This window comes from Emys orbicularis, chromosome 9 (genome assembly GCF_028017835.1).
Source record: "Emys orbicularis isolate rEmyOrb1 chromosome 9, rEmyOrb1.hap1, whole genome shotgun sequence".
NCBI classification, from domain to species: Eukaryota; Metazoa; Chordata; order Testudines; family Emydidae; genus Emys; species Emys orbicularis.
Genome location: NC_088691.1, coordinates 11812085 through 11839692, shown reverse-complemented (window position 1 = coordinate 11839692; position 27608 = coordinate 11812085). Strand labels below are relative to the sequence as shown.

Genomic DNA, 27608 nt, shown 5'->3' with positions numbered 1-27608 from the left:
GCATTTTCAGTTCACTCCTCTAGAGTAAATGCAGCAATATATTCCCAGTGTAGTTCATGTTTTAAAATTAAACTGCACAGGAACAGGCTGAAGGCATAAAAAGAGAGGCACATTCTCCTCTATGCTTCCTTTGCTTTGGTGTGTCTTAGTACCATTTTGTGGAAGGCCAGTGCCACCAGGGAACCGTAAAATGTGCTTGAAATATGGGCACGAAATAACAAAATGGATTCAGCTGAGGAAAATGCAAGCTAATCCACTGGGGGCGGGGAGGTGGAATAATCCAAAACAAAGATTCTGTATTTAAAAGGAGGGAGAATCCTGGGAAACAGTGGACAGCACCAGGGCCAGCTCCAGGCACCAGCGAAGGAAGCGCTGCACTCCGTCCGGTATTGGGGCGGCATGTCCGGGTCTTCGGCGGCACTTCTGCGGCGGGTCCTTCACTCCGTCTCTTCTTCTTCGGCGGGAGCTCAACCGTTTTTTTTTTCTTTTCTTTTTTTTCGCCGCTTGGGGCAGCAAAAAAGCTGGAGCCGGCCCTGGACAGCACTCTGTCGATAGGAGTTTGCAGTGCAACAGGACACGAAAAAGGCACGTGTGAATTTGGGCTGTATGCCCAGCATCACAAAACCAGGAGGTAAACCCTCTCTCTGGGCCTGATCCACGCCCACTGAAAGATTCCCATTGACTCTCGTGGCATTGGATTGGGCTCTCTCTGGAGTCAGACATTCTAAGGTCAGACGGGACCTGTATGACCACCTAGTCTGACCTTCTGCAAAACACTGGCCATGGTACAGTCATTTCTGCACCAAACCCAAAACTTCTCTTTGAGCTATAACGTAACTTCTAGAAAAAGATCCAGTCCTGGTCGATATATGATACAGCTCCAGTGCAATATTGCCTTCATTTCTGGACACCACATGGTCAAACAGATTTAGAAAGAGTTCAGAGAACAGAAACAAACCTAACTAAGATTTATGAGAAAAGATTACAACCGCTACATAGGTGTAGACTGGCTAAGTGCCGACTAAAAGATGAGGTCGCCAGGTGGGCGCGCAACATGGTAACTGTCTACATCCGAAAGGCAAAAATGTCAAGGAAGGAGTCGAATCACTGAGGATGCTGCTGCTAACAGGGGACTATCAGTAGGAGGTGTACTTTAGAATGCAAACCAGTACTGGAAAGGGAACAGCCAGAATAACTTCACAGATCTTTGTCATCTGATATGGTTCTAAGTTAGAACATTCATGAAGAGACACAAACACTCACATAGATAGCAGAGCAAGCCACACAATAGCACAGCACAGCTACATTCTTAATGGGTCCAATCCTGTTCACACTGAAATCAATGGCAAACCTCACACTGACCTTCATGACAGCGGGTTGCAGCCCATTATATGGGACACTCCCAAGGCAGAAGTAGAATATGGCGCTAGTTGGGATTTTACTGTTTCAGTTTTTAAAGTTTGTGGTTATTTTTAATATGTTAATGAAATAGATGAAATAATGAAACAGAAAATGAGTAAAGGCCCCAGTTTTCTCTCAGTTCCTCCCAAGGAATGGTTGCACTGGCACAAGGGAGGATAGATTTGGCCCTAAGAGATAAATTGCATCTGCTGATGAGCCAACACAGCAAACTAAATGCAGCTGCCACCTTTAAGCAATGTTAGAGCTTTCTGATCGGGGGGTGAAGTGTAACACTGTGGCTGTCAAGGGTGGGGATTGAACCTGGGATCTCTGGATCTCAATGCATAAGCCTCTACTGCCTGAGCTAAATGCCATCAACCACTAGATTCAGACCAGCCACCACTAGACGGGGACAGAGTACATCCAGGTGACACAAGTAAACAAATTGGAGATATCCCATCTCCTAGAACTGGAAGGGACCTTGAAAGGTCATTGACTCCAGCCCCCTGCCTTCACTAGTAGGACCAAGTACTGATTTTGCCCCAGATCTCTAAGTGGCCCCCTCAGGGATTGAACTCACAACCCTGGGTTTAGCAGGCCCATGCTCAAACCACTGAGCTATCCCTCCCCCCAGCCAGAATAGAGCTAGATTCTCCTCCATTTTAGGGACAATTTGCATCTACACCAAGTGGCTCTAAGTACAGCATAGCCAGCCATGGGAGGATCACCCAGGGCTGTCACAACTTATACACTCCCTGCACCTGCAAAAGGAGGTTGGCTGGGGTAAAGGAGGGGTGGCCCAGGACCCTTACACCCAGTGGCCACTGGGAGGCAGCACAAGCTCTCATCACGGGTGCTCAGCACTTCTGAAAACCTGCTCCTACATCATTGCTTATCTGTGGGAAGCAAATGTCAGCGTTCTCTGATTGTGAGTTCTTTGGGACAGCGGGGGAAAGTGCCTAGTGGACCCTACCATAATACAAACAGCACAGTCATATTTACCCAAACTATCTTTTACAGAGCACTGTGCTCCTTTTCTTTATCTGACCCAGATTTCTGTTAAATGTGACAGAACCTGTATTTATTAAACTGGCTTTTATTTCTGTCGGTCTCTTCAACCAAGCCAATGTCTTTTGGGTCTGTAATAACACACTTATCTTCATGACAATAATGGCTTTCAGATGAACGTCAGGCAAACATTTTAAGCAGCTCAGGAAAGTGAAGTGCTTTCCGATGTGTCATCATAACTTAGAGGAACTGATTCTTTCATTGAGAATGTAAGCACAAAATGCTTCTAACCTGGGGTTGGAGAAGGAGCAATCTGAAAGTTTTTAGCTAGCTTAGTCACTGCAATGCCCTGTGCTACAGGAACCGTTCAAGTTTTCTGAGTAGGAGATCCATGACTGCGTGCAGTGTGAAAAGCTAAAGGGACGGACTTCAAGTTATCACCGAAGTGCAGGGACTGCAGGAGACGATACTATAGCAATACTGTAATTAGAGCAACAAACGATGGAGGAAGGAGTAGCATATGGAACAGAAACAGACCAATGTAAAAGCATCCAGTTTGTTTTTTCCCTTAAATGATGTCTATATGTAGTTTCATGCTCCAGGTGTCTCTAGTTGGTCGATGTTTACGTAGCTCAGTAGAACTGTCCTAACCTGCTTCTGCACTCCATTGTAGACGCTAGGTCTGAGCGAACGAGGCCCTGATTCTGAGTAGAGCTCAGCACCAGCTACTCCTATGTCCTCAGCACCTTTCAGGATCAGCCCGCAAACGTGGAAAATAATCATTGAGAAATAGCTGAAAACATTCTATGAAAGAATCACGGTGCCCCTACTATTCTATTAAATTGTGCATTGAACCAAGGATTGAATGAGTGAAAGCACACTCCTGGCTCCACGTTCACTGTTTCCATCAGGCACTGCAGTACACTCCAGCTAAACGACTATGTTAGCTTAATTTACGCTCAGGAACAATGGTCTCCTCACAGGGGATATCACCAGGACTGGAGAAGAAAAATTCCTCTCTGAGGCTAGGTCTACACTACCCGCCTGAATCGGCGGGTAGAAATCGATCTCTTGGGGATCGACTTATCGCGTCTCGTCAGGACGCGACAATCGATCCCCGAATCGACGCGCTTACTCCACCAGCGGAGGTGGGAGTAAGCGCCGTCGACTGGGAGCCGCGGCAGTCGATTTTGCCGCCGTCCTCACAACAGGGTAAGTCGGATCTGATACGTCGAATTCAGCTACGCTATTCGCGTAGCTGAATTTGCGTATCTTAAATCGACCCCCCCCTGTAGTGTAGATGTAGCCAAAGTCACATCCCAATTCATCGCAAGGCACTTGGATATATTTCAATAAAGCTCTTAGCCGGCTCCTGGTAGCTTTCCTCACAGAAGGTGCTGGGTGCTCATCCCCTTGAGAACCAGGTCACTGCTTTCGATAGCTCAATATTGGCATAGCCTAACTTTAGACATCCACTTTTAAAAATTTAGGCTACTGCATATCCTGATTTCAATCCATATAAAGTTACATTAACCAGACCTAGAGAGCATGAGTAACATGCAAACAAAACGGCAGCACAAGTGGTTTCTCGTCAGCACCTCAAGACAGGATTTCCAATGTAGTTATTCTGATAAATATATTCATTTCATTTTCATTTCTTGCAATATCTCCTCTCTCTCTCTCTCTCTCTCTCTGAATGTACAGGGGGGTATTTGGGTTTCTTTAGAAAATAAGCATTCAGCAAAGGAATTTTATTTCTCAGCCTGGTCTTTCCAGCGGTAAGTACATGGCTAGAGTTTGCGCTCTCCGGAGATAGTACTATTGTGCATTACGAAAGAAGGGAACGTGTGTAATACTGTTAGGTATTCATGCACACACACAAATACGCAAGAGTACAAAGGCTCTATGCTTTTTTTGAAGGACACTTCCCCTTTTATAATTTAAAAAGTTTTACCAAGTGATCTCCAGTCTATTTCACTCCCAAGTAGTATCTTATCTCCATTTAGTCAAAGTAAGTCAATCATTACAACTATCTGTTCTTTTAATTTGTTTCTTTTTTAAAAAAAACCTTTACTTCTATATCAAGATGCAAATCAACAGGGCAAAGAACAGAGTCAGATTCCCAGCTGCTGCCAACTGAAATCAATGGAGTTCTGCCTATTTACACTAAATGAGGATATGGCCCACATGGTTCTATATTAATAACTTATTTAGTACCACAATGAGCCTGGACATTTTTATATGTGCTATATTTCCAGCTCACATTAATGGAAGGTGAACACAGATTCTTACTGCCCTTAAATATGAAAGAGAGCAAAGCTTTTAAGGAGGCGTGAAGTGTAGGCTTTGATCAGTGTCACCTTAGTGTTCTAATTTCATGTGAAATATTCTGCTTGGGGGCTCAGACACATTTACTGGACAGTTTTCCTTTTCTAAACCATGGTTTGTGTCAGGGCCGGCTCTACTGTTTTTGCTGCCCCAAGCAGCGCGCCGAATTGCCGCCACGGACGGCGGGGGCAGTCCGTGTGCCGTTAGGGCGGCACGCGCATTTCCGCAGTGGCGGCAATTCGGCGGCAGCTTCTGTCTTCAGCCGGAAGATAGAAGCCGCCGAATTGCCGCCGCGGGCAGCTGAACACACGGACTGCTGTCCCTTGCAGAGTGCCACCCCAAGCATCTGCTTGGAATGCTGGTGCCTGGAGCCAGCCCTGGTTTGTGTATTCTTGAATCACCACATGTTGTATTTATATCTGAAAAACAACCCTCTCACCTGTGGTCCAAGAATAAAAACTTCCACTCCAAACTGTGTCTCGATGTGAATTCTTCACATGGCTCTTCAATGTTGCACAGCTCCTGCAGAAGAGAGGGTGCATTTTAGTATTTAACTCTAAGGAAAATGGCTTGTGTGACAAACCAGCTTGATAACACGTACAAGGACTCTTTGGAGAATAAACTGACGTATTCTTCCGCCGACCTAGTGGTGTCAACTCCGGGGCTTCGGTCAGTCTAGCTACATCTCTCAGGGAGTGCATTTTTCACACCCCGAGTGACACAGCCAGGTCAACCTAACATTGCAGCGTACACCAGCCTTTAGATGAGAGTTCTCTGAGTACAGACGTCAATGTCAAGGTCTAGCACAGTGTTTCTCAAACTGGGGTCGCCGCTTGTTCAGGGAAAGCCCCTGGCGGGCCGGGCCGGTTTGTTTACCTGCCCCATCCGCAGGTCCGGCTGATCGCAGCTCCCAGTGGCCGCGGTTCGCAGCTCCAGGCCAATGGGAGCTGCTGGAAGCGGCGGCCAGTACGTCCCTCGGCCCCCGCCGCTTCCAGCAGCTCCCATTGGCCTGGAGCAGCAAACCGCGGCCACTGGGAGCTGCGATCGGCCGAACCTGCGGACGGGGCAGGTAAACAAACTGGCCCGGCCTGCCAGGGGCTTTCCCTACACAAGCGGTGACCCCAGTTTGAGAAACACTGGTCTAGCAGATTGTAAGCTCCTTGGGGCAGGGACCGTCTGCTTGTTCTGTGTTTGACAGCACCTTGAACAATGGGGTCCTGATTCACAACTAGGACTCCTTAGTGCTATTTTAATACAAATAATAATGAACCGATGGTGCAGGTTATTTCTTTGCTAACTAACACTCTGGCAGTGAATGGGCCACAACTGAATTTTATTATCATTATTATGCACATAGTTCCCTTCTGTGGATAAACAGCAGGTTATAAAAGGCTGGTTCCCATGGTCAGAAAAGAGCAGGCAGTATTCTTACACAGTCAGTGAGTTTGGCAAGTTTCTTTCTGAGATGCAGCTTTTCCAGGGCTTCAGCTGGAAACCGTGTTTCCTCGTAACTTCTTGAACATACGGCTCAAGGAGGCCCCTCTCTTGCTATCATCAATGGTTCTTCTCAAATGCACCTCCACACTTGCTGGGCAATGCACTCAATAATGCTCAGAGAGCCTGTTTTGTTCTCCGCTATTCTTAAGCAAACTTTAGACGCTAACTCCCATCCCAAAATGAAACAGCACCATCACTCATCCACAGGTCCTCCGCTCTGAAGAGTTCACTGCCCAGCTCTCAAAGTGCAGGATTTAAGGCCCTTTTGCAAGATTTCTCCTTTAGGAATGACCAGACTTGAATATCCATTAACTCCGCTTGTGGTGAAAAGCATCATTTTTTAAAACCGACTATAGATCTCTGGTGTAAAAAGGGAAACACGACCCGAGGGCTCTCACCTTTAAAAACTGCGGCGTAACAAGACGAACAGTTGCGACAAGGCAAATCTGCTCTTCTGTGGCTGACCTGAATGCTCTTGCAATAGCTGATTCAAAGCCATTGCAGGAGGGTGTAGGCACTAGAGAAACACATCAAAACACAAGCCAATCAGCATTTCAAGAAGAAAATGTTAAGGCAGATACAGTAACCAACAAATCTGAACAATTAGCTCCTTCTATGCTCAGAGCCAATCAGAGACATGCCCCCCAAAAACTTGTTCAAATGATGATCATTTAAGACTTATTTGATGGATTCTTTGTCTATATCTAGACTCTCCTGGCTCAATCATGGGAAAGGTTACACAGATGCAACTACTAATCCTCGGCTTTGCAGAAAACCTGTTTGTAACAGCTTCAGCTCAACTCAAGTGTATGAACCTAAGCCTGCCAGCTGGAAGCAAATTAAGGAGGCAAGAAGCACTGAAAGGTTCACTAAAACAAAGACAGTGAAATACAGCTGCTGGTTTCTTGTTTGCTACTTTCGTTGCGTTTTGTTTATGCTTTTTCAACTATCTACCTTAGGTGGAAAATCTCTTTAGCAGTCCTACTAAGGAAAAAGATCTTTGGTCATTGTAGATCTCAGCTCGAATTACCACGACAGACCAAAACAGCAGAAAACATGAATCTTTGTTTACTTGCAAACAATTCACTAGCGGATTAGCCAAATTCTCTTCTCCTAGCTGCACCGCATGTATGATATTGATCCAGAGGATCATATTCTGCATTTGTTCCATGCAGAAAAACCACGTGGACATGTGTGGAAGTTCACTGCCAGGAATGGATGCAGACTATGCAATGGAGACATGCAGCGTGGCTTAGTGAGGAGAATTTTGCCCTAATGCTAGTAATTAGAAATACTGCATGCGGCCCAGTCCTAGGGAGAGTGGTAAACCAAACAGCACTTGCTTTCCTGAGCTGCCTATCATGGGAAAGATGGTGAACAAAACTTCTCATACATATTATGCAATCATTGCCAGTGCAAACACACACATAACACCATTCATTAAATTCAGCATAGAAACCCTATATCTCTAAATGATTGACAGGAGGGGTTGTTTCAAGGTTGTTGATGTAGAGTGGTTCATAATAGGGGTCCTTTTGGAATCTGGCAGCAAGAACCGAACACGCTATGACAGGCTTTCAAAAAGTATGACTGCTATTAAAATTACCAGGTGAAGAACAGAAGGGAAGTGGGAGAAAAAAAGAATGACTGATGCCATTTCTGAACCCTGAACATTTTTCCGAGTATACAGTACTGCAACTTGTACTGTATGTTAGAATTAGAGCCAGGCAGAACATTTTCATGTGGGCATTTTCAACATTAAATCCAGAAAATGCTCTCTCTCTCTCTCTTCATTTTATTTTATTTCCAAGAAATGGCCATTTTTGCATCCACCACCCTGGAAGATTCAAGATTTTGCAGATTTCCTATACAAACTGAGGGTAACAAATAACATTTCCAAGTGTCATTTTGAGCGAACTGGAGCATTTTATGTTGTTTTTGAATGAACTGGACTGTTTTCAAAAATGTGTAGCACCGCAAGGCCAAATGTAGCGTCTGAACTATTTGATAGTGTCTCTTTGAAATCAACTAAAACAATCAGAGGATTCCACCGCCACCCTTCCAGCCAATGACCACCCCAGCTCTGTCACCTGAAAAACGACTCTTCCCACATCGGTAACACAGTGCATTCTGCTGCCTACATGGCATTTTAAAGTGCAACAAGGCATTTAAGGTGGCTCTGGTCAAAGACAGAGGGTAAGTGAGAGAGGCAGAAAGACAGCGTGGACTGAAGCAATAACTTACCATGAGTAAAATATTTAAAATCCACTACAAATTTCACATATTCATATGTTAGGGGCTCATTTGGATCTAAGCTTCCTCTTGCTAAATGGCAGCAAAACTCTATTTGCTTTTCAGCTGAAACGAGAGAGAAAAGAACATTTTTACTAGTCCCTATGTTTGCACTTTCACACACTCCATCTATCTAATCTAGCTAGGTTTTTATACAGACCCCGTCACTGTGGTATCTGTGCACATTCTGTTGGGATGTTCCAGATATCTCAAAGTAAATAAACAGCAACTACAGAAACATATATCTGCTAGGCTAAGAAAAAGTACCCCCCACCCTACTCTCTACAGCCTCCTATTTATATTGCTGTACTAGGGCTGAAAGTCTGGGCCAGGGGTCGGCAACGTTCGGCACGCGGCTCGCCAGGGTAAGCACCCTGGTGGGCCGGGCCGGGCCAGTTTTATTTACCTGCTGACATGGCAGGTTCGGCCGATCGCGGCCCTCACTTGCCGCGGTTCGCCATCCTGGGGACGGCGAGAAGCGGCGTGGGCGAGGGATGTGCTGGCCGCGGCTTCTCGCCGCCCCCATTGGCCCGGGACGGCAAACCGCGGCCAGTGGGGGCCGCGATCGGCCGAACCTGCCGCGTCAGCAGGTAAATAAAACTGGCCCAGCCCGCCAGGGTGCTCACCCTGGCGAGCCACGTGCCGAACATTGCCGACCCCTGGTCCGGGCCCACGGAAGTCAAAGTGACTTTTGCTATTGACATCAGTGGGGCCAGGATTGCACTCAAGGTCCCGTAGGGCTTGTCTACACAGTGTGGCAGGGTACGCACTCCACACTAATTGATCCATGACCCTGCTGGTGCCCACTAAAAGTTTCCTAGTGCCCTTTAACGTACAACCGCTTTCAAACAGCACCCCGTTAAAGGGCACTAGGGAACTTTTAGTGCACACAAGCAGGGGCTACACAGACCAAATAGCACGCAACACATTAGCGCGCTTTAGAAATCACTCCCCTCCCTGTAGGCACACTGGCGCACCAGGTACACAAGCCCCAGTGAAGCTGGCTGAAAGCACTGGGAATCTTTCTATTGACTTGAAAGGGCTTTTGATCAGGTTCTAATACAAACAGGGCCAGCTCTAGGCACCAGCAAAACAAGCAGGTGCTTGGGGCGGCACATTTCTAGGGGCGGCATTCTGGCGCTGGCCATCATAGGCACCGACTCCGTGGCATGGAGAAAAAGTGCCCCCGCCACCCCAGCTCGCCGCCCCGGCTCACCTCCGCTCCGCCTCCGCCTGCTCCCCTGAGCGTGCCGCTGCCGCTCCACTTCTCCCCCCTCCCTCCCAGGCTTGCCAGGCGCAAAACAGCAGTTTCATGCAGCAAGGCTGGGAGGGAGGAGAAGCCAAGCTGCGGGGCGCTCGGGGGAGGCGGCAGTGGTGGAGTGGAGGTGAGCTGGAGCGGGGAGCGGTTCCTCTACCCCCCGTTACTTCTTGTGCTCCCCCACCCTAGCTCACCTCCACTCCGCCTGCTCCCCTGAACGCGCCACTGCTTTGCTTCTCCCTGGTCCCTCACCTGAGAGGGAGGGAGGAGAAGCGGAGCGGCGGCGCTCCCGGGGGAGCAGGCGGAGCGGAGGTGAGCTAGGGCGGGAGGTCGCGGGAGGGGCCGCAGGAAGCAATGGCGGGGGGAAATGCGGCACCCCCGGGGGAGGAGGCGGGGTGGAGGAGGCGGGGATTTGAGGAAGGGGTTTGGAAGGGGCAGAGTTGGGGTGGGGTGGGGGGCACAAAAAAAGGGGGAGCGGCCAAAATTTTTTTTGCTTGGTGCGGCAAAAATCCTAGAGCCGGCCCTGAATACAAATGAATATTCTGAGGCACAAACTCCTTGGATTATATAATCTGCAGCAAGGGTGACATTTCCCCTGTGCACAGGATGAGCGCAAGGCCTGCGCACCGCTGAAATTCCAGGTAGGTCTTATTTCAAGGGCTTAAATGATACTTAAGTGGGGACTGATTAGGCCAGATGCTGGCTCCCTGCACGAGGGCGATATACTCACCCTGCCTCCCCCCAGCCTCCTTATGCCGCATAAAAAAGGGCAAGAGCAGCATACAAAGGTCCCATATCTGTCTGAGGAAGGGCTCCCCCCGCACGGGTACTGTGGAAGTCAGTCATCAGGCTCACTCTAGAGGATTCCCTCACAAGCTGGGGACAGGGCTGGGAGCGGAGGGGCAGGCTGGGGACAGGGCTGGGAGCGGAGGGGCAGGCTGGGGACAGGGCTGGGAGCGGAGGGGCAGGCTGGGGACAGGGCTGGGAGCGGAGGGGCAGGCTGGGGACAGGGCTGGGAGCGGAGGGGCAAGCTGGGGACAGGGCTGGGAGCGGAGGGGCAGGCTGGGGACAGGGCTGGGAGCGGAGGGGCAGGCTGGGGATAGGGCTGTAGCATGCAGAGCTGTAGTCCTGAGGCCCATAATATAGACAAGCCACCCGGGGCCTCTCCAGTCCTCTCAACATCAGAAGGAAACAAAGGCCCCCCCTAAAGCCAACTCTCCATCCGGGCTGTGAAACCCATGCCTCTGAGAGGCTCACCACCGAATCTCGCCCCGGGAGAGTAATCTAAGGGAGTCAAGTGAAATGAATCCATTTCATTTTTCTATTGTGATCAGAAATAAACAACAACAAGGATTACATGACACATCAAAGGGCAAATACCAAATGGAATGATGTGCTGAATTGTTAGAAACTGGTGAAAGAGAACTGGCACTATATAACAGAAAAGCCAGCATCGGTACACTCCCTGGGAGCCGTTTGCCGGTTAGAATCTTCCCCTTAAATCTAGTCTTGAGAGATGCTTACTGTTCAGAAAATCAGCTGCAACAGGATCTGTCATGAGCACACGTGGAGAAAGGAGCTTGTATACGTCACTCTGTTCCCGCTCAGGCAGAAAGTTTAATATATTTTGGTCCACCAAATCTGACTGAGACAAAAGAATGCTTTGTCATGTTCAACAGTACAGCATTCACCCGTCCAGAGGCACAAACACTTTGATCAATGGGTAGAACGGTGGGCAGACGCAGTCATTTTAACAGGACCACTTAACACAAGGAAGTTACATTAGACAATGTTACATGGAAGACAGAGAGAGGAACTGTGATTCTCATTCTCTGCGCTGTTCTCAGGGCACCGCCCCTTCCTCAAGACAGATTGTAATAATTATAATAATAATACCTATTTCTTATATACTGCTATTCATGAGTTGATGGCAAAGCACTGCCCAATCGTTTAATGTATTTATCCTCCCAACACCCCTAATGAGGGAAGTAAAGATACAATCTAAACCTAGATAAGCAGAAACATTAATCCTGTGTTTTCTTCTGTACAGGGAAAATTCATCTTACTCTCTGCTTAAATAAAAGCATGCAGTGTTGTTGTAGCTGTGTCGGTCCCAGGATATTAGAGAGACAAGCTGGGTGAGGTAATATCTCTTATTGGACCAACTTCTGTTGGTGAGAGAGACAAGCTTTCGAGCTGCACGGAGCTATTCGTCAGGTCAGGGAAAGGTACTCAGAGTGTCACAGCTAAATACAAGGACGAGCAGATAGTTTAGCCTAAGTAGTTAGCACATATTCTGAGGGACCACGCAAGGTGAAGTGGCCATATCCTGACATGAGTCTGCACATGATACTCCCCACGGAAATAAATGGGGGGTTCTGTGTAAAAATCAGTGGTCCATATGGGAAAAAAATGAAGGTTTATCCATAGCATAACATCTGTAGTAAAATGAGGCTGAGCTAAACAACTATATGGGAAACCTTGTGCTACTCCAGAGGAGAGACTTCCATGTAACTTAAGCTCCCCTGGATCTGCCCATCATTCAGAGGATTAAAGCCAGGGAAGCCCCAATAAGCCCTGACACCAGAGCTGCGTAAAAGCGTACCAAGGAGTAGGTTTGGAAGATGGTTACGCTAGGAATGGTGTAGCACCTCAGCATTCCATCAAGCAACAGACACACTGTGAGTGGGCACAGCCCTCATAGACATTTCACATTCAGGTATCCAGTAACTCAAAGTTAACAGTGTTTGTCAGTGAATTTCTGAAGTCAAATCTCTTCAGATTGTAGCTCAGTGTCAACTCCAGAATCTACACAGGGCTTTTCCGTTTCTTGAATTAACCAAGGGGATTGTAATTTCTAGTGTTGACACTACAGACACATTTGTTCCAGGAAACAAGCATTTGTTGATAGTTTTGTAACAGCAACTAGAGCAGTGTGGAGAAAGGAAGTTCTGTTTCACGAAGGATTTCAAGATTTCAAAATTTGGCTTCATTCCAAATTGGCAAAAAATTTCATTTCAAAATTCTCCATGAAGGAAAATTCTTTAAAAAAAAACAAATGGTTGCAGGTCGATTGAAATGTTTTGTTTCCATTTCAACTTGTAAATATATTTTGTATAACATAATGCAACATAACAACAACATTTAAAAATAGAAACAAAAAGGACATTCAGAACCAAAACGTTTTGGTGCAAAAGTGTTGAAACATCGTTTCAACATCAACAGAACGTTTTCCCCTGATAAAAAATTCCAGTGAAATCAACCCGATTTCACAAAGCATTTCGAGGTCGATGGAACTGCATAGTCCAATGGAATATGGTTTCATTGAAGCTTCCCTGACCTGCTGTACTAACAAGGCAACACATGTTTGTGCCCTGTCTACACTAGCATTTACAATCATATGGCAAAAAAAAATCACAGGTAGACAGACTAGCCTATATACACATGCTTGGCACCAAAGAGTAGAACTAACTACACTTTTGAGGGAATAGAAACAACTTCTGTACCAGATTGTTGCTTACTAGTGTAACACATTCTTCCCAGAAACCTCAGGCCTCAGACACGTCTAATGCCCATGTGCTTTTGATCAAAAGTGAGGAGATTTAGCCCTCACACCATCTGTACATTGTTTGAAAATAGCATTATCAAGAGCACATTCCATGACCACAATATTTTCCAGACACTTGGTGGAATAAACAACACACATAAGCGGCCTCAGATGTACAGAAAGCTGTGGCTACTATCATTCTGCATTTTTTTAAGCTAAGTCAGAGATCCTAATGCAAAATCTATTACTTAGGGATTTCACAGCAATTTGGGATATTCCCTAAGGGTTTGTTGGGTTCATAAGCCAAGGAAGGCATTGCATTCATCCAGTTAGTTCTCTCCTCCATGACCAGATACAATATGGCTAATATTGTGTATGACAAAGCACAACTGAATGGAAATTGACTACTGTGAGTGGATTGCAGCACATGATGGGTTTCTCAGTAAAAGTGAAGTCACACAGTGCTTCTCCATCTGAAGCATCTCACAGCCCAGCAGGCTCCATGTGGGGAATGCTGCAACTCCCAGTATGCAATGTGGCGGTGGCTATTAGTCAGGTATATAGTATTACTAGCCTGAATGGAAGATATGATTTGAGAAATGAGGGCAAATATCAGTCACACTGTATATCCTGCTCATGCACACTTGTGTTGGCTAAGCCACTTGGACACTGCAGAAAGCTATTTCTTGCACAGGGCCGAATTCTGATCCCACTGAAGTCAATGGAAATCTTGCTGTTGATTTCAATGGGGGAGGCAGAATTTGTTCCTCTATGACAATCTTAGGGTCAGACTGTGCATGGTAGGCACAAGGCCACCTGGACAATGTAACTGAGCTATATCACACAGCCCCTAGAAGGAGCTCTGTGAGGGCTCTCTGTACACAATCCCTGAGCTTGCTGGGGGAGTGTGCACACTACACCAGCTGGGGATAGGGTGACCAGATGTCCCGATTTTATAGGGACAGTCCCGATTTTTGGGTCTTTTTCTTATATAGGCTCCTATTACCCCCCACCCGCTGTCCCGATTTTTCACATTTGCTGTCTGGTCACCCTAGCTGGGGGACGTTGTTGTCGAGCCTCAGGCATGTAACAATCTGGACATTCTAAATTAAAAACCAGACGTCCAAGTGTTATGTTGTTAGAACTTACCGGTAAATGTCCAAGAAGAGAGGAGACACTATCAGATACATAAATAATAATCCCGTCAGTGGTAAGTGCAATGAGAAATCCATCTAATGCCTAATGATAAAAGGCAGGAAGAAAAATAAGAATGTACCTGTACTTCAAATACAATATAGAGCTAATTTTTTTCAAAAGTGATGCCTCTAACACTGCAACCAACATAAATCCATAGTGGTTCAGGATAGAAAGAATAAAAGTAATTACTAAACATGGTGCCTCATTCAGAGTCCTTCTAGCTAATTACTTTCTCATTAGCATTAATTTAACTTGCATTTTGCATCCACGGAATCTTGATTTAACATGAAGCAAGATATAGGATGTCAAATTCCTCATTCACCCCCCATACAATCCTGCTGACTTCCGATTATATGTAGCAAGTTACGCAATCGTTAACCTACTGACTAACAGAGATGCCAAATACCATCATGGTGAGCACAGGATGGAAATGACAGACAGACAGATACAGATTTACCAATTTATAGCTAAAGCCAATGAGACTTAAAAAGTTATTTATTTTGCTTACACCTGTATACCGGATTACAGAAATGATTGTTTTTTACTTTAGTTTGGTTTCTCTTTTCTCATCTACAATGGCTGCCCCTACTTCTCCCTTGCTGGATGACTGTATCTCTGATGTATAAATAGCATGTGTAAGCTCTACTGAGTTAGCAGGGCCCCGAAGCATTTGAGCTTACATGATGGGGAACTCAGCATTGGCGCTGAAGTTCTCTCTCCCTTCATTCTGAGTCAGTGTGTTTCCTTCCTGTATTACTAGCCCAGGTCCCTTTTCTTCTAGGACAGCTATCAAGGTCAGGAATGTTTTATCTCCGGTCAGCACAACAAACAAAGCAATCTCTTCCAATGCCAATGCTAATGATGCTCTGTAGTTTAGTTCACAGGCAGCAGAGATGGGTGGTGCAGGTATCCTCCATTCCCCCTTCCCCGATCACCTCTCCTCCTCACTCACTCTGCCCTGGCTCAAGCATGAAGAGCAACAGAGACTTGAAAATAAAAGTCCCAAACTGTCTCAGCACAGATTAGCTTTGTGACTAAAAAGCAAACCAGTACACGGTGTGATACAGCCACACAGAGTGAGAGCTATTACAAACTCCTCCCCCTGCCATCTCTCAGGGTGGTGTCTGTTTTGATTAAACCCGAATGAACTAACTTGTTTGGTGAGAGCAACTCCCGGAAAGAATGAACAGACTTTTCCAAGGAGGTCACTCATGACATCCTGATGAAAAGGAATAACCAAGACACTGCAATGCCGCCCAGCATACACCCTTATTCTGGTGCAACTGACTTCAAAGGAGGGGAGAACTCACAGCCGCAGTAGCAGGCGACATGGAATCAGAAGCTGTCTTCTCTAAGAAAGGCTTGCAGAAATGTCAGCTCTTCTGCAGGATGTGTCTCCACCCACTAAGAACTTTTGTATGCGAGAACCAGGGCCTTTCTCCTCTACATGTTTCACGCCAAGGCATTGCTGGCAAACGGGGTGGGAGTCACCGTTCTCTGTTTAGCCACAAAACAGGTACAGCACAGCACGTCCAACAGCAGTGCGGGCTTTCCCACCCTGCCCTGCTGACAGGCTTCAGGCTAGACCTGGGAGGGAGCGGGTCGCTCAATCTCCAGGTCCATTCACCTTTTGTCCTCTGTCAGCTCTGCTGGCTGTTCTGTGAGGGGGGCTCCCTGCCCTGCTCTCCCCCACACTGGATTTGCCACCTGTTCAAAGCCAGACCAGGTGGACAGTAAGGGTATGTCTACACTACAGGATTAATCCGAATTTATATAATTCGAATTTAGGAAACCGATTTTCCTAAACCGACAGAAAGTTGTTTATCTTCTGTAAACAATGTATGGGGCATCATCTTATTATTCTGGGTTGTACAACAGGGACCTGCCCCAGGACGGAGGCTTCCAGACCATAACACAAACAATAACGGTAATAGTAATAATCTGATGGCAGTCAATGCTCTCCAGGAGTGAGCTGTGTCGTCTCAGTACTTGCTAGTGGATGCAATGACCGAGAGATGAAAGGCACTGTACCTCTGAGCCCGCCACTCCCCCACCCTCAGAAATCTTTCATTTCTTCTTACCTCTAACATCAACTGGGTGAACTCCTCATTGCTAAGAAACGAAGGCTTCCAGTCTTGTCTAATCTCACCGGCCTCGGTCTGTGCCGTGATTTCTTAAAGAGAAAATATCAGAAAAGCATCAGGACCCACGTCAGCTGGATTGTTTTTCATTTTTGAGGGAGCGCTAGATTTTTCACAAGGAATAATCTCCTCTTATATGGAAGTCTCAGCTCCAGCAGCGTACGAATGTCATTGGGGAGATCAAGAAAAGGGGAAGACATAAAGGAGGTGGAAAAGGAGGTGTGAGAATAATTTTAAAAAGAAGATCGGGGCCCAAATTCTGCGGTCAGTTAAGTCAGTGTAAATCAGAGTAATCCCCTCAGAGCCCATGGGGTTACTCCAGATTTGCAGTGGCATCGTAGACAGCAATATTTGACCTCAAATCTGAAATTACCTACTAAGAGCCCACAGGAGGGGGAATTACTCAATTCATGGTGCTATATGCAACATAGGCGGCCACCTGGGGCATCCCTTAGCACTTGCATGGCCAGATGCCAGCTGTCCCTTGTTCATATGGGTGTTTGACATGCTCCACGAAGCTCCAAGCAACAGAATACGGAACTACCTTTCCCCCACGCTACCCAAGGCTCTTCTGCTGCCCTGGCCTGGTAGCCACTGGCCAACTCTGCTTTGTTTGGGGGCATGTCTTACACTGTGTGAAGGAGCCAGGAGACAGCCCTGAAGCAAGTCATCTGGTGCCCTCCCCTATTAACACAGGGAAGCAGGTTCAGGAAAAATGAGACTTGGGGGTTTGTGGGGAAGCAGGAGAATGAAAGAAAGGGGTGGGAGTCAGGAGAACGCAAACAGCAAAGGGGCCATGGGGAGGAAGAGATACGGGCGCAAAGAGAGCTAGGTTGTGGGGAGAGACTGGGCAACAGATCACATAGCAAGGGCCAGGCCATCTGGGAAACAGGGGAGAGATGGAGAACTGGGACACAGAATCTGGCAGAGCAGCGAGGGAGAGATGAGGAAGAGCAAAGAGGACTGAAGGCAGAGCAGAAGAGGCAACGGGATGGTGCAAGAGGGGAGCACGGAATTAGATAATGTAGAGTGGGGAGCAAGGGATAGGGAGAGCAAACCAACAGATGCAAGGGAATACGGAGGGCAGGGGTGGGACTAGAGCTCTGCAGTTAGACACACTGCTAGGCTCTGGCCTAGAGCTGCACATTACAACCACGCCCCTTTTCAAGTGCTTTGCGGTTTAACCCTGCATCAGAGAATTCAGCCTCCTCTGGAGGCCAACTCCGGCTATTACCCCTTGCTCTGCTCACCGCTCACACCACCGTGCTGTTTTGCAGCTCAGTGTCCCTGTTCTCCCCAGAAATAAAGCGCTGGCCAGCTGCTCTCTGACCCCCTCAGCAATTCTCACACACCCCTTGGAGGGAAGTAAGAGCGGGCCGAGCACTATCCAATACCTTTCTGTTTCTGTAAGAAGTCAATGGTCCTCTGCAATATTGTGGACTTGTCCATCTTGAGAGGGTGGCCATGACCCTGCAGCATCGTGCAGAGCTCTTTGATGAGGACATTGAACTGGTCTCGCCTTTTCTTTTCAGATTTGTTGCGTGATGCCCTGGTTGATCAAAACACAAACACCATTAAGGAAAGCAAGGGGTGATTGTCTCGATCCTGCAAGGTCCTGAGAGGCTCCGGCCCAGCAAAGCACGACAGCACACGCTTAACTTAAAGTCCTATTGGCTTCAATGAGTCTACTCCTATGCTTAAAGCTAAGCATGTGCTTGAGAACTTTGCTGGATGGGGGCCAGAGTGCTCAGCATCTCACAGCAGAATCAAGCTCACAAAGAACAAGGAACATCTGAAGGTTAGAAAAACCACTGATATTCTTTGGAGTGAATACGTTTATTTACTTAGGCAGGGTTTTGGTTGGTTGGTTTCAGGGCCCGCTCCAGGCACCAGCCCAGCAAGCAGGTGCTTGGGGCGGCCAACAGAGAGGGGCGGCACGTCCGGCTCTTCGGTGGCAATTCGGCGGAGGGTCCCTCAGTCCCTCTCGGAGCGAAGGACCAGCCGCCGAATTGCCGCTGAAGACTGAAGCGGCGGTGCTAGAGCAGATCGCGATCGCGGCTTTTTTTTTTTTTTTTTTTTTGCTGCTTGGGGCGGCAAAACCCCTGGAGCTGGCCCTGGTTGGTTTTGAGTGGGGTTTTTTGAAAAGAGATGGTCATTTGGTATACGCTCGAGCTGTGTGAATAGCAGGTTTTTTGGTTTGCTGCCAATTTAAAAGAAATATTTTAAATATTGCTTTGGGTTAAACCAAAAACAATTGTTTCAATTTTTCAGCAAATCGAAAAGTTGGAAAAAACGTAACATTTTTGTTGTGACAAAATCAAAACGTTTCATTTCAATGTTGACCTTTTTAAAAATAAAAATAAATTGTTTTTTAAAATAAAATCAAAGAAAATTTTGAAAAGTCGTTTCAAACTGAAAAATTGAAATGTTTCACTTTCTCCAAATTTTGGGGGTATTTTTGACTGAAACAATTCCATGAAATTGACATGAATTTACAAAACATTTTGATGTCACCAATCTGTATTTTTCACTGACAAAAAACTTTCATGTGAAAAATGTCACTCAGTTCCAATATATGCATTATTTTCAAAGGGCTCTCCACCTGGCCTCTAAAATTGCAGTCACGACTGTGTATGCGGATCGTTTTCTGAGTAGTTTCTTCATGACTGGTTTTTTGCATTATGTGTGCCAAAATGGGTGAGATACCTATTTCCTGGTTTCTGCATACAAGTATAACATGCATACACAAGTTTTGTGCCCAGAAAAACTTGGCTATGAAAAAACTGCACAAAATTGAGGCCACGTAATAGTTTGAAAATCTGAACTGAGTAGAAACATAATGCACAAAGAAACCACACACCAACTTCCAACCTGCCTTAATAATGGTTAAGAAGGTTTCAATAAAGTTTTCCCCTTTGTTAAAATCAATAGTAAAGCTGGAAGCATGCCCATGTGCAATTTCTTCCATAAGGTTCCTTTCCATGCTAGTATCACAAATGACCCTACTTTGCAGCAGGCGGACACTGACAGCACTATTTGCAATTAAAATCTTTGACAAGTTTATTCATGTCGACAAGAGCTCCTGCTCGTGGGATCTGGAACGGGTATTTTATAGAAAGCCCATCTAGGTTCAGATTTGAAAGCAAACACCCCACACCAGATTTGGGGGGGGGGTGTCTCAGACCCAGTGTTTTCATTCGGGCCCATTTGTATTTGGAGTGAAAGTCCAAAGACCAATTAGAAAGGTAATAGTTTTATTAAAAGAGATGAATTCACACCCAGGATTAAGCTGGAACCTCCTCTAAACTTCACCGAGAAATCATCCTCCAACAAGATACTGAACCCAACCGGTGAAAACCCCAACCAGGAGCACTGAATCATCATAACAAACAGTAAACTGGATGATCAATGATCCCGAGGGCAAGACAATATAACCTAGCAATCTCTGAGAGCTGATTAGCCTTTTCTTGGGCGTCAGCTGCACCACTGGGTGATGAAAAAGGCTGCGTATTTGTCCCTGCGCCAACTATGACATATAAAGAATGCAATCTTGCTCCAGTGAACTCAATGGGATTTTTGCCTTTGAAACCCACAGTAGCCGACTGGGGCCCCAGAAAGCATTCCAATCACAATGCAAGCAAATCTTGTTACATTTCCACATATGAGAGGGATTTAACGCACACCCCTTCCAGTGCTCTGTACGTCCATCCATACCTCTTTGCCCTGTCCTTCTCATCTTCATCCATCAGCTCGTTTACACAACACAGGGTTCTGGAAGGAAAAAGCAGGGTTTACCTCCTTGAACACCCGGGAAACATTGTCCAATTACACTGATGCTGACAAGTCAGAAGCCTTGACTCTAATGCCCAAAACAATTAAAATCCAGGATATTCATTTAGTTTCTATCTTCCCTTTCCCCACCCTCCCCTACTTTATGGTGCTTTACTTTTTACACTGTATATTCAGCATTTAGAAGTGATGTTTGGATATCAACTCAAAATATACAGTAATACTTTTGTGCAATGGTGGAAACCTCCCTTGCAGAAGAAGGATGGGAGAGCGGAATATGGAGCCAGTGTTGTCCATGAAGGAAGCCGCATTAGGCAACACTAGGACATGATGAAGCCTGCCAAAGGATTCAAAGGCCATTGAGTAAATGCAAACACTTGCACTGATTTGGATCAGGCTCCTCGTGTATCACCTCAGCAGCCTCCTGGGGTGCAGGGAAGTGAAACTGGTACCTCTCTGCACTAGCTGAGGTGAATCTGGGCCGCAGTCTTCATTTTATTCGAAGTTCTTTCACTGCACAGGTAAGGGCAACAGTGAATAGCAACTCCCCTCAAGAGCACTCTGCTCTTGATTCCGATAAAGTGATGGAAAATTTAACACAACAAGGGTAACTTCTTAACTGGCAATTTGCTTTCTGTGACTCAGATTGGCCAATCCGGATCCAGTCACGTTCCAGATCTGTCAAACGGGCAGAGGCAGACAACCCAGCCACAATCATTCCACACCCTTAATCTCCCAGAGCCTGCCTTGCCAGGTCACAGCCCGCCTAAGAGAGCTCCAAAACCAGTCCCCAAATTGACTGGAATCTACGCCTGTCATTAACTTTAGCAGCCAATCAGAGTCCACGGTGCTAACGAGCACTTTCACTGGCAAGCCCCTGGCAACACACCCAGTGCCCCAGGAACATTCTTGATTGGACAGATCCAAATATTTTCCCCTGCTGCTGCATGCCAGCTCCAACCCCAAATGACTTAATAGCTATAAAAGTTGCACGAAATAGAGCTGCCCACAGCTGACAGGAAAAGCGCACGGCTGGCTTTTCAAAAGACGATGCCTAAATTAAAGGCAAACCAGAGGTTTTCCAACTCTGCTTAGCCTCCTCTCTCCTGACCCCTCACCTCAAGGGGCAAACTGGGCAAAGGAAATGAACTGAAGGATTCATTTCTTCCCAAAAGGTGAGGGCGCATCAAAGGAAGGGCGAGGTTCCAGATCAGATAGTGCACCTGAGCGCACATAACCTGAGCGCACATAACCGAATCAGAAATTACCTGCTAGATTCATTAGTGCAGACTGACAGGGGAAGGTAAGCACTTCTTATCACCGTGTAAATAGAGATGGCAAAATTAATCCTTACAGGGAGAACAAATTTTAATTAACCCACAACTGTACTCAGACTAGCAAGCAACAGCTACGAAAAGCTGAAGAAACTCTATTACACTTCCTTAAGAATATGCTCCTTGTTAACCTGTCAAAGCTCAGCAAAGTCTCAAAGAGTTAAAGATTTTGGGCCATGTTCTGGGCTGATTTACACCACGTGCAACTCCACTAAGCCCAGTTACCCAGAGTGGAAGGCAGTGCAGAACTTGGCCGGTTTGTTCCATACAACCTCATGGGCTTCTTGGGCTCATGAAACACTCATTTTGGGCTATTTAGAGTCATTCCATGGGCATCAAAGGGCTTTGGATCAGGCTTGAAGGGAAGGGAAGCACTGCAGAGTTTAGCACCATATTACAATACACTTTTATCTTTACATCCAATACATTTTCAGCGACATCTCCTCTTGCAATAGCATTTCTTGGATTTGGACTCCACTGATCTTCCCTTTGCCCACTATTTTTAATGGAATTACACTTGTATTAGCGTACGTGCACACACGCACACACGCTTTAAGTTTTTAATTCGTGCATTTTCTCTGTGTTTCCTGGTTGTGTAATAGTATTACTATGCCATTTTCTTTCAACCATTAACTTATATGCAATTGTAACCCACACACCTCCTGGGTATGGTGCTCTGTCCCATGTAGTGGCACTGAGACCACTTAGAGAGAGATTAATGAGTCTGCTCTACAGCCTTAGCTAACAGTCAGTTGGCTTTTAGCTCATGCAGAAGAGGATCCTGCACAGAGGTCCCAGGTTCAATCCCGCCTGTCGACGACTAGGATCTGGTGGCGTTACAAGTGCTCACTTGTAACACCAACAGACTCCAGTCGTCGGCAGGGAGGATCAAACCTGGGACCGCAGTGCATGAGCCTCGACTGCATGAGCTAAAAGCCATATGGCTGTTAGCAAAGGCTGTAGAGCAGACTCATTAATCTCTCTCTCTAAATGGTCTCGATGGGACAGAACACCACACCCAGGAGTTGTGTGGGTTACACAATGAATCCTTTCTTGTAAATCAAGCAATATTTGGCCTCATTAATCTTTTTATTTTCTTTCTAGGTTTCAATAGATTTTTTATGGAAGTTGGTGCTTCCGATGAATCTCTCTTTTCTACCAAGGCAACATGACTAAAGCGCAGGTAAATGATTGCAAAGGTGAGTTGGAAGCAGCACAGGAGCTCTTGGTTCTTCACCGGCTCCCACGTGGGTTCCAGGAGAGTTTGGACATGTAAAAAGGGGACAGTTGCTTCCTACCTGTTGACCAGTAAAACAGCATAAACACAGACCCCGAAAGAGGATTTTCCCCTCTCTTTCTGGCAAGAGACACATCTGTATTTGTAACTATATAGGAGGATGTGGGAGGCGGGAAGGAGAGGGGACTGAAAAGGCGCTCCCCAGAGGTCATGGGCCGGGATTCCTCAGGAATCTGTTTGGACTGGTTTTTAGCTAAACTGTCTGACACACAGGATGGGAAAAAGTTGCACCAAAACAGTGAAGTTCAAGACAGTTTATGGTGTGTTCTTGTGACAGAGTCACGACTCCGAGTATATTTTATATCTGCTTTACTCATTCTTCTGGCCAAAACTCTGCCCTCGGATCTCCATGTTCATCTTCCACTGAAGTCAATGTGAGCGATAAATAATCATCCAAAGTTGGAATTGGACCCCTCCAGTATTGCTTTCTATTCCTTTTACATTATTATCACCTCTCCAATTGCTTTTGAGATAAATGCTAATGAGCTCTTTGTGCTCCCTTTTAAGTCAAAGATTTTAATTACTTTAATTCTCCAAGACCCTTTTCTTTTCTCCACATCATCTCATTGTCCATCTGCAAGGCACATCATTTCTCAATTACCCAATTTTGTCATATTCTCTCTTCTTTCTGCGAGCGCATTGATAGCCCCCACAACAGGAGCACTAATATCTCTGGAGTACTAGGAGCTGACACTTTCCTTGTTTCAAAGGACACATGTTCTCATGAATAAAAAACAAACCTATGAGTACAGCTGAACTCTCGATAATTTCAGGGTCATCATCCACAACAAGGAGCATTTGCTGGCTTACCAAATGCAAAGAATATTTAATCCAGCTACGCTGTTCAAATGGACAGCTCTGTGCCATAGCCTCATGGTTGTTACTGTTGTTCTTATTATCACTGAGCCCGGAGAATTGATTCGAGACGCAGTAACAAACTCCTGACATTACCAATTCAGTATAAATTGGCAAAAAAGGAAGGTGAATGAATGACGACGCCTATAGGTTGGGTATGTGAAAAAACGAACAGTTTGTTCATGGTTCGTATTAATTAAAAGCATTTTGACGAGAAGGAGACACAACTATGAGGCTGGGCCGAGCGCTGATATGGCTGCTGCTCTAGGCGGGTGTAACGCAAGTACCTTGAGAAATGCAGATGAGAAAGATTTGGGGACTGAAAATATGGGGCCGCTGCTGAATACCATGAGTGACACAGGCAGAAAGCCAATGATATTAAGATATTGTGGGCATGCATTGAATGGGGGTGGGGGTGGGGATGTCTATGAGTAAATTGAGGCAATAGGACAAGTCCCAGTTCTTTAGTGCCAAATTCACTTATGTCACTAGGTTTGCACTGAGAATTTAGCTCAGTGAACTTGTAATATTGTGGCTAGATCTCAAGAGGACTCAAAGACCTCCTGAAGAATAGGAGATCACGAGAAAACCATTCAAGGCTTATGTGGAGTTCTTTCAGTATGAAGTGCTTTAATACTTTTACCCAGGCTAGTTTTATTCCTATTTCCAGTTGGGAACACGTGCTTCCAGATTCACACAGACAAAACTTATGCATCTCATACGTTTATAATGAAACAACAGTGAAACTGCAGCTGAAAGCACAACCTACATAACAATCATCAGTACTATGGGTCTGACACTCCTTATCTTCACTTACATCATCTTTACACTAATGTAACTGCTTTTACTTCAATGGAATTATTCCTGATTTATCCTGGCACGAGAAGAGAATGAGGCTACGATGTATTTACGTTCTCCTGCTGATCTATAAATAGTACCGTACTTCTACTCTTAGCTGAAATTGCTTATATCTCCATTAATTTTATTTTTGTAAACTGGCTTAGAGACTAGTCCTCCAGAAATATGAGCCACCCAGAAATTCTCCTCAAGTTCAAGCATTTTGGAGCTATATGTGCATATTATTTTTAATAGCGAGAAAAGTTTTTATTCCCTTTGAATAACTTTGGGGGACCAAAAAACGGGGTCGGAATAGGGTGGTGGTGGATTTTACTCAAATCTTCCAAAACATGTAACTTTGGGCTGAGACCACAAATAGAAAAATTCAGCCAAAATGGAGAATTTTCCCAAGTCATGAATCAAACCAAAGGATTATAAGGAAGTCTGACCATAACTTTAACTACAGTGTTGATGAGCAAGTGAATGCCATTCTCTGCAATGTCAGTTATCTCTGTGGAGATGTTTTCATCAGCCTCCACTGGTGGCCATCTTCCTCATCAGCCTTAACAGCTGAGTAAAGAGAAGCTTCTTAATCAGCAATAATACCTACCTCCTACATAGCACTTTTCATCAGTATATCTCAATGCACTTTAAAAAGGAGATGAGTATCATTATCCCCAGGCTACAGATGGGGAAACTGAGGCACAGGGTGAGAGGTTACTTGCCCAAGGTCATCCAGCAGGCCAGTGGCAGAGAATAGACCCTACTTCTCCTGAATCATAAGAACATAAGAATCGCCGTACTGGATCAGATCAAAAGGTCCATTTAGCCCAGTATCCTGCCTTCTGACAGTGGCCAATGCCAGGTGCCCCAGAGGGAATGAACAGAACAGGTAATCATCAAGTGATCCATCCCGCCGCCCATTCCCAGCATTCCCAGTCCAAGTGCAGTGCTCTACCCACAGATACTTTATGTAACTGTCTGTTAACACCTATCAAGCCTGAATTCGGAATCATGCACTCCAATCTATACCACTACAAAGTGGAGGTGACAAATCTATCAAGTTAGCTTTGTATATCCACCTTGCACACGCATAAATGACTATACAAGCTCCAAGGGTCTGCAGAATGAGGCTCCATGTGCCTATCCTTATGGGATACAGTCAACAATGGTGAGAGATCGTTTGAATCAACAAGAGATTTGGACAGCAAACGGTGAAAGAAAATAAGAGTCTAAAAATCAATACAAATGTCTTAACAGTAAAGGCTATGGAAGAATGAATGTTAACAGACACACACAACAGCTTTTTGCATGATGCAGCAGAATGGTGAGCGTAAAAAGACCTACCATAAAGGGTACACTTAAAGACAAAATATTCTTAACTGGATTAAGCACTTCAGAGCTACATTTAGTCCTAAGTGCTCTTTGTCTTGTTGTAAGATGGAGCTAAATATAGTACTCAGAATACTTAAGAATAGTGTCATAGGGGTTGTGGCCACTCTTAATGGCGGAAGACTAGCAGCAGTAGGTTTGCATATAAGCGTGTTTTAAATAGTTACAGATAGAACAACAAACCAGACAGTCTCTACGCAAAAGAATAAATGGACACAAATCTGACATCAGGAATCATAACATTCAAAAACCAGTTGGAGAACACTTCAATCTCTCTGGTCACTCAATAACAGACCTAAAAATGGCAATTCTTCAACAACAAAACTTCAAAAACAGACTCCAATGTGAAACTGCAGAACTGGAATTAATTTGCAAACTGGACACCATCAGATTAGGCCTGAATAAAGACTGGGAGTGGCTGGGTCATTACAAAACCTAAACCTATTTTCCCCAATACTAATTTCCCCCTACTGTTACTCACACCTTCTTGTCAACTGTCTGAAATGGACCACTCTCATAACCACTTCAAAAGTTATCTTTCCTCCCTTGGTATCCTGCTGTTCAGTTAATTGTCTCGTTAGACTCACCTCCCACTTGGTAAGGCAACTCCCATCCTTTCATGTATTTATACCTGCTCCTGTATTTTTCACTTCATGCATCTGATGAAGTGGGTTCTAGCCCATGAAAGCTTATGCCCAAATAAATTTGTTAGTCTCTAAGGTGTCACAAGGACTCCTCGTTGTTTTTGCTGATACAGACTAACACTCTGAAATCTTTTACTTTAACTGTATTAATAGTCAGAGGAATCAAGATTTGTTGATGGCCAACTGAATAGCCTCTCCTGAAACACTCCGAAAGATACTAGAACCATTCAGTATCCTGCCTGATTGCAAGAATGCAGCAAAGAGATGGAACAGCTTGATGGATCAGTCCCAACTATTTGTTATTTTTCCCCATCCAAGGTATGTGCTGGTAAGTTACCCAGCAGAGAAATGTGGATTTCATCAGTCTTGCAGCCCTCAGAGGGGAAGAAGGTCCCCCTGCCCCAGTCGTCTCTCCCCAATATCAGCAGGAGAGTTTAAAAAACCAACATAGCATTTTTAAGGGTAAATTGCATTTTAGACCCGTCAGTCTTCAGAGTGTTTAATGTAGTGTCAAGGGTTACAAAAAGGGGAATGGGGTATGACAATCTTAATAGGATAAAGGGACTCAGTAGCTCAATGAATAGTTGAAATGCTGTTTCATGCTACTGGCAATATTCTCGCAAAATCCTCCCCACCCTGCCCAAAAAATGAACATCCCTTTGCTTCACAGAAGTAAAAAAACATCTCTGCATGTCTGAATTCAGGAGACATCTGGATCTGTGGGCCTTTGATTGCAGAAATGTATATTTACTTGTCTACTGCAAATCAGCAATTAATATAACCCACAAGGG

General features: G+C 45.5%; 1 protein-coding gene across 1 annotated transcript in view; it reads right to left on the bottom strand.

The window, feature by feature from the left end:
- Positions 1-20415, bottom strand: part of PASD1 (PAS domain containing repressor 1) — a 63545-nt gene extending 43130 nt beyond the window's left edge. The window contains exons 1-8 of the mRNA XM_065411187.1: positions 20384-20415; positions 18064-18218; positions 16610-16701; positions 14481-14570; positions 11309-11429; positions 8479-8592; positions 6633-6751; positions 5177-5259 (exon numbers count right to left, since the gene is read on the bottom strand). Of these exons, the coding sequence (XP_065267259.1) occupies positions 5177-5259; positions 6633-6751; positions 8479-8592; positions 11309-11429; positions 14481-14570; positions 16610-16701; positions 18064-18218; positions 20384-20415 (806 nt within the window). The remainder of the gene's footprint in view (positions 1-5176; positions 5260-6632; positions 6752-8478; positions 8593-11308; positions 11430-14480; positions 14571-16609; positions 16702-18063; positions 18219-20383) is intronic.
- Between the last annotated feature and the right edge of the window lie 7193 nt (positions 20416-27608).